Source organism: Coffea eugenioides, chromosome 5 (assembly GCF_003713205.1).
Source record: "Coffea eugenioides isolate CCC68of chromosome 5, Ceug_1.0, whole genome shotgun sequence".
In the NCBI taxonomy this organism is placed as follows: domain Eukaryota; kingdom Viridiplantae; phylum Streptophyta; class Magnoliopsida; order Gentianales; family Rubiaceae; genus Coffea; species Coffea eugenioides.
The window spans coordinates 12,366,514-12,378,051 of record NC_040039.1 but is presented as its reverse complement, the minus strand read 5'-3'; the positions used below and the strand labels follow the sequence as shown (position 1 = coordinate 12,378,051).

The 11,538-nt window shown below is 33.1% G+C and overlaps 1 protein-coding gene across 1 annotated transcript; it reads right to left on the bottom strand.

Annotated features, from left to right (window-relative positions):
• Positions 1-4,474: 4,474 nt before the first annotated feature.
• Positions 4,475-6,024, bottom strand: LOC113772383 (anthocyanidin 3-O-glucosyltransferase 2-like). Its single transcript, XM_027316977.1, has one exon. The coding sequence runs from the start codon at positions 6,019-6,021 to the stop codon at positions 4,579-4,581; it is 1,443 nt and encodes a 480-aa protein (XP_027172778.1). The 5' UTR covers positions 6,022-6,024; the 3' UTR covers positions 4,475-4,578.
• Between the last annotated feature and the right edge of the window lie 5,514 nt (positions 6,025-11,538).

Genomic DNA, 11,538 nt, shown 5'->3' with positions numbered 1-11,538 from the left:
AGGAAGCTTGAGGTGAAGAGAGTTGGAATAGACAGCCTTGTTTTGCTTCTTATTCTTGAAGTTTGAGGTATTTTGCTAAAAGATTTCCTTTTCTCCAATTGTTTTGGGCTGTTTATCCTATATATGTGGATAAGAAACATGTCTATGGCAATTTTAGGGATTTGCTAGGGTTTGGTGAGGTTGTACTAGGATATGTTCAAATTTCCAGCTTTGTTATGTATATGGCAGCCTTGGGATGTTACTTTCAGCCTTGATTGCTCTTTTAGTTTAACATGGGAATTTCTAGCTAGAGTATGCATTTTTTTTCCTCAAAATGAATTTTTCCAGCTTTGCTTTGTATTTTCAACCATGATATGATGATATCTAGTTTTAATATGGACTTGAATGAGTTCGTATGAGGATTTCTAGCTTTAATATGACTTTTTAGCTTCTAAATAAGAATTTTCCAACTTTAGTACCAAATTTTCAGACTTAGTTGCAAAATTCCAGCTTGGTATGGTTGTTTGTGTAACATATATATATATATATGTGAACTTGGATAGCCTTGTAACCTAGAATATGTGTCAAGTGCCTCCTATCATTTGTGGCTTTGGTTGGGACTGTTTTACCATGATGTTTAGCCTTGGAATTGGAAGGGAAAGTTAAGGCTAAACAAGGGGAGGTGTTGTCCATTTTCTTTCATGCAGTATAGATGAGTAAAGACGAGGGTTGTGGTGTGGATTTAGACTGGTTTGCCCAAAGCTTGTTTGAGCTTGTTTGAATTCAACTTATTTGAACCATAAGCTTAATTTTGTGTACCAAAATTGTGCATTTTCACAAGGAGGGAAAAACGATGGGTTCTAGTAACTTGTATCCAATGGTTAACTTGAACACTCTAATTGGTTTTCTACCAAAATAGTGAGTATGCTTCACTTATGTTTTGCTAAGCTATATAGGTTATTCTTTTTCATAAATCTTTCCTTCGATATTGACAAGACAAGTTGGGCATTTTGAAACATTGTTTGATTGTAACTTGCTATAGGATATTAACTCGCAGATTTTGAGAGTGACCAAGGTGTAAGGTCTAACCTTGACGTTGCTAAGCAGTAACTCGTTGGTATGTGTCAAGTGCATGTTTCTTGATATTTTGATTTCAATGATACCACATGTTATGTGTTGAATTCTGAATTGGATAAGGCGAGGATGTACTTTATCGCACTCATCCTTTCTTTCTTGAATGATCTTGTACTCGCTTGAACTTGATTGACCTGTACTTGTGTTTGTACTTGTGCTTGACTTGTAAGTACTGAGCGGCAGTATGTACCACACGCAATCCAAGTAGGAGGTGCCTCTCATCCCGTTTCAGTACCTCTATCTTGATTAAGTCGATTGGAGAGTTATCTCGTCGACCCTAGTGCTGAGTGGCAGCATGTACCACACTCAATCCGAGTGGGAGGTGTTTCTCATCCCGTCTCAGTATCTCTATCTTGATTAAGTTAATTGGAGTGTTATTTTATCGACCATACTTATTCTTGCTTCGGTATACTCGAGTATTACTACCACTATGTCTATTTGGTGTTCGGACCCAGTAAGGAGTATGTTTGGTGGACGAAAAATTGGTGTAAAGTGGAGATCTACGGTCATTGTTTTTACTTCTTTAAACGTTGACGGAGTGTCAATAGGTTTGGATCAAGCTACTACAACGGGGAAATTGGCTCCTGAGAACTCCTGTGTCCTCTTAATGAATGTGTTTTAGTTCTTTTGTGGCTTTACGTGAAACCATTGTTGTTTTTCTGTACATGTACTATTTGAATTGAATTATGGTACTTGCTCTACTTGCTTGCTTGATTTCTTGGCCTCACTGAGCGTCCACTCATCCCTTTAAATTGTTATTCCTTAACAGGAATTTGAAGTGAAGAATTGAAGGCGCTAGACTAGTCAACTTTTGTTTAGAGTTAGTGTGATTCCTTGAGTGACTTTTGGACATTTGGAAGTGTAGATTTCATTTGTATTTGAAATATTATATTTGTAATAGTTAACGATATTGCCTAAGGATTGTGGCTGTTGTTATTCAAGTACTTTCTTGGTTTTAAGAAATTATTTGGCTTGAAAATCGTGATTTGGTTCGAATGAGTGCATGAGTCCTAGCGAGAGTTGGGCAGAAGGTCCGCAAAACCCTTGAGTTCGTCCTAGGGGGAGGTGGGGACGTTACATATAAAACTATGCTCCCAAAATATTTCATTTTTTTTTTTTAAATATCTAAACTTGTTAATTAAATTCAAAATAATTCTGTTATAAAAAATATTCTTTCTCAAATTAATATCAATGATTAGACTTTTGGCACACTATAGTACCATATGTCATGAATATTTGAGACTTTTGGCAAAAAAAATATTTATTGTTTAATATGGTACTATAGTGTGCTAATTATTTTAGGATCATATTATACATGAATTTAATTTAATTTAAATTATACAATAGATTATATGTGCATGTAATTTTCATTTAGTAGTTGGATCTCATTTTTATGAACAATCTTCCCTAAAAAAAGTCCAGATTATACTAATTTTTTCATTTTTATCATTATATTAATTGTTATACTATTTCTCTCATTTTGTTAGGTATATATTAATACAAGTTTAACTCTTGTTAATTCTTCTGTCCCAAACAATAAATTTATTAAAACTTTATCATCTTATTATATTCATAGATATTAAATTATAGGAATTATATAGATAGCTGATATTCTATATATAAATAGGAAGATTTGTTGTTATTGTTATCTAAACTTTCAAACAATTTCAAAAATTGAAAAATAATTAAAAAATTATAATACAACAAATTTTATTACATATTTTATAAGGTTATTTGAGAAGTCAAAATATTTTTATAGTGTTTGAAAATGCATAAATACAAAATATTTTTAAATTATACATATAATCATATATTATAAGTGTATTACGAGTACTTACTAATTAGAATACTAAGTTTCAATCAATAATCAAAAATCTTATTATTATTGAAAAAAAACTTCCTAATACTAATTTGATATAATTTTTTAAAGTAAAATAGTACATTTGTTCCATAAATTAGTCGTTTTGATCATTAATCCAATTTACTATGTTATCAATAAGAATTACCATTTATGTATAAAAATTTACTAGTACTTGAACTAAATTTACTCTCTAAAAGTAGGTTTGGGATATAAAGTAGTAATTTATTCCTTTAAAAAGTAAATTTCATATTTATTCCAATTTACCTTTTGAGACATAAAAGTTGCTAATTTATTACGTTAACTTACAATTTTAGATGAAAAATTTACTTCGTGATTTTTAGGCATTATTTTGTTTAGGTGAATAGCTCCAATGGATAATCAAATTGTCATTAAAAGTGTGATAACTTGTTATATCAAATAAAAATTATTTCATCACCATAACGATGGATACCAGAGCGTTTTCCTTAATTGAATCAAAATTTGATTTCATCATTTATTCAAAACTAGCTACGGCTTGTTTTGTCCTTTTCACTAATCTTTTTTTTGATCAATTGTCATCATCAACACCTGTTCATACTCCTATTTTAAGCTATTCTAGGGAGGTGATCCAACAGGATCACAGGGGACCGACGGGGACTGAACTATCATCGGACTAGACGAATATATTACGCACCCATATAAATCTAAGAGAAGTCACATTAAATGGCAATGTTAATGGGGAGGTAAGATTTCAACCTTAACCTTTCACCCACAAGACATAGAGCGCCCTTTCGGCTGTTCGGTCAGTGACCTGTTCAATAATACAGCCTGTCACATCTTGTGAGTTCCAGTTATAAGATCTATAAGGATATTGTCTAGTTTGAAGATCTATGAGCATATTGTCTAGTCGAAGACATATAAATTGCACAAACTGGATACGTATTCAGGAAGTAGGGGAGGTAGGTTCAAGTTGTGTCCGGTTCCATCAGGTTATTATTATATACTATCTGGTTATTCCATATGTTATAGCTTGTGGTGTATAACTACATTATATTATTTTATCAAACATATATAAAATATTTTATTTTTTTTATACATCAAATTTTATACGAATATAACAATATAATATGATTATACAACAAATATTGCAGCAAACAAAACAACCGCATTGAACCAGATGAAAGTACAATTGCACTGACCCCCTTTCCTGTGTCCAGTCTCATATCATCCTATCATTTCCCTTTCTTGTTGCCAATCAAAGTACATCTTACTCTTGGATGTGGCGAATTGAGATATAAGCCATGGCTGAGAAACTTGTACAATTTTTTTTTCCTGTCGCTACCTTCACCTCTCCCCAATAAAAACTCCTTATGGACTTTTTAGTAGTTCTTTTTCCTTTTGCCTCTCTCTTGTTTTTTTTTTCCTGAAATTTGACTGACTGATAATATTTTAATTGAGCTTTGTGACAAATCTGTTTTATTTCAGGAAATCAAAAGGTATTGCACATGAACAAAAATACAGAAAAAAAAATACGAAAGAAAAATGACTTGCTAAACATTGCTATGCAGAGTTCATAGGCTCAGTCATAGTTGATCTTCAGCTCTGAGTGCAAAAAAAAAAAAAAATTAATGTAATTTTGGAACGTTATCCATTATGTCGTCCAGAAAACGTCTCAAGGAATCAGAGGATGATCCTCCTCCATGGAGAGCCATCCTGCTCTTCTCTTTCATTTCCTTCACCTTATTTCTGAATTCACTCTCAGACTCCATGAGCTGTTTAATCCCATTTTCAATCACAACTGCCCTGACAATCTCGTTAGCCTCCATTAGAAAATCTTTTCTGAAATCCATCTTAATCTCCACAGCCATCCCCAAGTCCTTCACCATTAGGAAGGCATTCGTCTGCTGCTCGGCATAGAGTGGCCAAGTTGCCATTGGAACGCCGCACCAAACGCTCTCCAGCGTTGAGTTCCAGCCACAGTGAGAGACGAATCCTCCCACAGCACGATGGGATAGTACTGCCACCTGTGGTGCCCATCCAATGACTTTTCCCACCTCTGCAGTTCCCCGCAAGAACCCCTCTGGCAGGACTTCTTCCGGGTCCTCATAATCACCTGGAAACTGAAACTTTCCTTTAGGTGGAGGCCTTCTCAAAGACCACAAGAATCGAACTCCACTACGCTGGAGTGCATGAGCAATTTCCTTCACTTGTTCACCATCAAAAGATCCTGCACTACCAAAGCAAAGGAACACGACAGAAGAAACAGGCTGATTATCAAGCCATTTCATGATCATCTCAGTGTCTTGGTTTGGACCATTGCTTCCCTTAAGATTCAACACAGGCCCGACTGCATAGACCGGTGGGATAGTTTTATCGTTGGATAAAGCCTTTACTGCGTGGGATTCTAACTCGAGGAAAGTGTTAATGATGATTCCCTTGGTCTCCTTGTATCTTTTGGCTTGGTTGAGAAACATGTCGCAACCTCCATCCTTGTCAAAGATTACGGAAGGTAGAACTTTAGCTGGAACAGGATTAATATAAGTTGGAATAGCTAACTCAACATCTGAATTCTTGTAATTAGTCACATCTTCATTAAAATCAGCTCTCAGACTCTGCATATGCAATACAAGGCCAAGCATTGCAGCACCAGATGTATAGAATATATACGAGGGAACCCCAAATTCATTGGCTACATCAATCATGGAGGTGCAAAACATGTCAATGACAACTCCAGCGAGATCAGATGAGGCAGAATTAGTCATTTCTGCAAGAATATCCCTTACACTACTTTTGTGGTTGTCGATAAAATGATAAAGAAACGCGCTAGAAAATGTCGATTGCGAAGAAGACTCTCCTGGTTTGAGATCAAGAAACCTTATGCGTGAATCTGAAGACTCTGACAGCATACTTGTGTAGCTACTCACCTTTTTATCGAAAGGCAGCTTCATAATCAGAACTGTGATCGATAATTGTTCACCACGATCAATAAGAAGCTTTGCTAGTTCAACAGTTGATACCAGGTGACCCATCCCTGGTGAAGGAATGAAAACCAGCTCTGCTTTCTTCATTTCGTTGATCTTCTGGTTATGTATTTGCTTCAATCACTCGATTGAAGATGAAATTGGAAAGTTAGGCTTTCTAGTGTCTACCTAGCTTTTAATAGAAGTGCGTGGTTCTGTGTATTTTGTCCTGTTTACTGCACGTCTTCATCGTATTCAAATGAAAGTGCGTGGATTCTAGATTTATTAGACTTTTGAATAAGAGATGAACGATCTTGACCCGTCAAGTGCAGGTGAAGTCACTGCACACATATTCAAGTCTTATCTACTTCTATGGTCAATTTGTCATACTACAAATTTCAAAATTTCTCTTTTTTCTTAAAAAATAAATTAAAAAAAAAAGTTTGAAGGACCTTTGGTCATGGCCTGATTTCGGCTATTATTTAACTTCAACCGGTAATCCTGCAATTGCACAAGCCCATATCCATATTGATACATGAAAGTAGTTATTCTGCTATGGTTTAGAGTTTTTTCACATAACCCTTTTATGGTTTCAATAGCTTTACGTAATCTCCTAATAATTTGAATTAAAATATCAAATTGATGGAATTTGTATTCCATAATGGTGTCAATTAAAATGTGGAAAGTGCTCGTACGTTAAGATGAAAATTATCTGTTAACTATAGGAGGATTATGTATAGATCTTCAAAACTATAAGGGAGTTATGTAATAAAGCATTAAATCATAAGGGACTAAAATGTTATGCATATTATATTTATATATCTTGGCTACTTTAATTATTTTATTTTCTAAGTAAAGGTAATCTCGACATTTCAATTAGTTTGGTTGCAGAAGACCATTTCTGTCACATTGACACTTCAATCCAAATAGTGAATGGGTTTTGTGATAAAACACTAAACCACAAGAGATAAAATGTAATTAAGACAATTTTCAGAAACAATAAGAAAAACTCCTCCTTCAAACTAAATTGCACCACCCAACCAGCATCAGGTTCTCTTTACGCTAACTATGATTTCTTACATTCTTAGCTAAAAGAAAATTACGGAAAATAAAAAGTTTTGGTTATGGACAAGAATATACTCTGCTTCTTCAAAATTGCTTAATAGATTCCCTTGGTGAAAAATTAATTGAATAGCTTATATCTTATAAGACGTGCAACTAAAATCATTACAAGTCAAGGAATCAAGCTTCGATCTCATGACTAATCCTACATTTGCTATGAAAACAAAATTAATACAAGTTTAAAAAGAAAGAAAGAAACTAAAAAAGGCATTCAAGACACTGGCTGCCAGGATATAGAATCAAACTAATCAAAATCCTTAAAAGAACCAACACTTGAGTGAATAGATCAGCAATAAAACTGGAAATAACTGAATAATATCGTTTCTTTAATTAATTAATTATATATTTATTTTTATTCAACGAATATTCAAAACCTTACAAGAGAGAAAGAGAGAGATGAAGTATTGAGAACTGAAAACTAGTAGCTAACACGCTTAAGAGTCAAAAAAAACACGCTAAAGTTACCGGCTTTTGGTGGTTTACCGTGGGTTAAGTTTAGGTTCTGGTTGATATTTGGTCAAAAAAAAAACACGCTTAAGAGTCAAGCAAGTTTCCTAATCACGGGTGTTCAGGAATCGCACACCAAAAAAAAAAGAACAATGCACATAATGTCAAATTCATGGACCCCACGGGTAGTCCAACTAGTTCCATAGTCTGGTAATTATCAGAAGGTCCCGTGATCGATCTTGCTGCATCGCTGTGTATCCTTGGAGCAAGGCTCTACATAGTTTTAGGGGATTAGTTTAGCTGAAAAGTTGGGATACTTCTAAGTGAAAAAAAACAGAAAAAAATATAATGTCAAAATTCATGCGAGCAATGAAATTTGACATTTTAAAAAAATGCTTATCACTTGAAATAATAAAATATTTTATCTACTTGTAATTTCTAAACTTTAATTTTGTGAAACATCTCAACTAAAGTTAGATTGTAAAAGATTAAACACATTCAAATAATTAATCTGTTGTATATTTTCTCCCAATAGGTAAAGATGCAACAATTGTGCTACTTCTTCTCTCAAAGAAATTCTTCTTCTGATCAAACAACCTTGAACTGTTTCCTTGTGTTAAAATCTTTGCAGTTAAAAGCAATGTAGATTGCTAATCAAATCATAATCATAATCCGTGTGTTTGGATAGGAGATTCTTTGAAAAAATTATTTGGAATGACATCATATAAGCTTTTTGATGTAATATATGTGAAATAAAAATATAGTTGAAAGCTTGAAAATACAAAATGATAGTCAGAATAGGTGTTTATGATGCAAAACTTGAAAAATATTCTTATTTGAACATAACTTAGTGAAGTCAAATGTTAAATTAATGAGATATCAAAATATGTTTTTCATTGCAAAGAATAATTGTGAATAAATATTAAAAATTGGAAAAATTGTTCAAAACGTTGCTCACATTTTGCTAAATGAATTTTTTCGCCTTTCAGTTTTCAGATGTTAACTTTTCATCCCTTCCAAATTCAAGTCAGCAGTATTTAGTCCCAACCTAAGTTTTTTATCACTTTTTTCTGAAATCATCACAGGATCCACATGCATCCATTTTTATATACAAAAAATGTTAGATCCCACTTTTTTAGTGATGAAAATGAATATAGATTTGGTCATATCTCACTTTTTTTAAGAAAAAAAATAATGAATATTGTTTTGGGTCAAATCTTACTTTTGTAGGGATAAAATGAACATGGACTGGATTATTTGTTTAACTACAAATGGAATCTAAATTTTTTGCGCTTAGTAAAATGATCATATGTGAATCACATGATGTATTCAGGTAGAAAGTGATTAAAATCTAAGTTAAAATCAAATTTTATTGATTTGATTTTTAGGAATGTAAAGTTACCACTTAAAAGATGAAAGAAGAAAAAAAATTCATTGGACTAGATATAGTACGTTTTGAGAATTTTTGTACACTAATACGTGGATAACCCGACCTGTAATTTAGGATAGGTATCCGCAAAATTCAAACAAGTGTCAAGGACAATGCTATAATGCCTACAATTATGGTAACGATATTAGGATAACCTACTATTGTAGGTTTCTATTAATTTTGTTGACAAATCAAATTTTTTAGCGTCTTTTTAAATATTGTATTAAAATAATTAATATTAACATTAATAAGTTTTGAATTAAAAATAGTAAGTATATGTTTGAAATAGTAAATTTTAGTTATAACTAGAAATTTACACTTTGAATAATGTAATTCACTTATAATTTGACAGAGGTTATTTTTTTAAATTAAACTTACTAATACTAAAAGTAAAATATTTGTATTTTTAAGTAAAATACTTTAAAAAATCATCCATTTTTGGGTTGTCACCTGCCTTCATCTCATTCTCTGCTCACGTTACCATTGAAATCTTTTATCTGGCAAAATTTTCCTCTTTGGTCCACACTTTGTTTTGTCACAAATGAACTAATTTTTTCCCTGGCAAAATTTTCCTCTTTAGTCCACACTTTCCCTCTCTCCTTATCGATCGATTTTGGGTGCTGCGGCATGCTGAGTTGCTGACCAAACAAAAGGGTTGAGATTTTTATTAGGATTTAGCAGTGGTGGTAGTCGACCAAAGAGTAGATGAAAAGCAGCCAAGAGATTATACCATCATGTTTTATTGAAAATCGTTTGATTTTATTGCTCTAATTTATTTATCTTTTATTTGATTCATTTGTCAAGATTATCTTGCAAAATTAGGGCTGAGAATTTGAAGATTTTATTTCAATATTGGTGCTGGAAATGTCGGTTGTGCTTGTGATTGTCTGCCGGTAAAATAATAGGTTGAGTGAATAAGTATGAATCTACATAGTGTATTTGATTGTCTGCTTGTTTTTAGTTTGTGGTGCTTATCAATCAACTCATTTGGGCTGTAAGCTTCGTAGCCATATGAAACATCTAGGAAATAACTTAGACCCTTTCTGTGAAACTTTGTAGTGTGTAGGCGTTTATATTAAATGTCGTTAATTTGGGTATGCATATAAAATGTTTGATTAAATGTCAACGAGAAATTTGTATGCTATGATTGATGTCTGTAGGCGTGAGAAAAATTTAAAGTTCTAATTGCCAAATGGACTATTATTATTGTTACTCATTTATTTTTGAATCTGGATGGTATCTTTCTCCTTCCCCTCTTAAATTATGGCTGTTCCAAAGTAATTATAATTAGTGGTATATTTCCGTTACTTGTCTAATATAATTCTTCCTAAGTTCTCATGGTTTTCGTTTGTTTGCTTAATTCTTTCCTCCAGCGAATTTGGCCAATATAAAAGTAGATATCCTAATTATAGTCTTTTTATGCTACTCATAAAAAGAAGCAAATGAGGCTAATCAAAAGGTGTTTGTGAGAAGAATAAATTGTGTTTGTGAGAAGAATAATCTTATTAATTTATCTCATAGGCTAATCAGAAGGTAAGTTGTGGACATTCAATTTTTGGTCCCTTTTTTTTGGGGGGGTTTAGATCAAAATGTGTTATCTTCAGTTGAAATCCTAGTTTCTACCTTTAACATGACTAATGGCTCGGTTTAACAAATGAATGTTTTGGGTGTTTTTTTAAAATTTTACTGTAATTTACTATAAAAGTTGTAAGAAAAATTTGGTAGATGGAAAACCTTTTCTTTCTTTCTTTCTTTCTTTTTCTTTTTCTTTCTTTATTTCCTCTCTTCTTCTTCTCCCTTCCCCCTCCCCCCTTCCTCCCCTCCCCCTTGCCGGAAGTTGCAGCAGCCAACAGCAGAAACAATTATTTTTTTTTTTTTGCATTTTTCTCTCTGCCCCTCGTCACCCTCTCCCTCCTCCCCTCTCCTCCCGCACCCCCTCCCCCGCCACCTCTTCAAAGTATCTCAGAACTTATGCAAGATTTAAACGGGGTCGCTGAAATCTCATTGATAATGCCGCAAGGCTTAAGTACTCGGTTGCGCAACAAACATTCATCTAATTTTGAGTGATAGTTTGTGGAGTACTGCCTGAGAAGTGCATAAACAGACGTTAATAACAATTGCTGGCTCGATTTAGTAACATGTGCGAGTAAGGAAAAATTTGACGTTAGTGAGAATGCGTCCTTTTCCCGGAATAATGATGATAAACGATTGAGACATTCCAAAACCTGCAAAAGAGGTAAGTTATCAATATGATAATTACCAAAAACTTATTATATATATATATATATATATATATATATATAGAACTTCAATTTTTTAATTAGTACTTAAATACCAATTTTTTCAGTAGGAAAGCCATGAGACTTAAAAAGTAGAGAGAGAACAAGGAAATTTAAACCTAGAACTTAAGAAACATCCCAACTTTTGTTGTTGGCAAATCAAAATAAATTATGTTTTCGCAATTTGTGGAATCCTTGTATAATGATGAAGATTTTACTAATGAAGGATTAATCTACTCCCCTGCTAAGATTTAAGACCAAAAGAATATATACTGTGTCTTTCGATAAATCTCACAAAGCCCAAAGTTTGAGATTTTTTATTCCACTTTATGTGTAAGTAGATGACTA

Coding starts and splice junctions, on each gene's coding strand:
- LOC113772383 (XM_027316977.1), bottom strand. CDS start 6,021: ATGAAGAAAGCAGAGCTGGTTTTCATTCCTTCACCAGGGATGGGTCAC.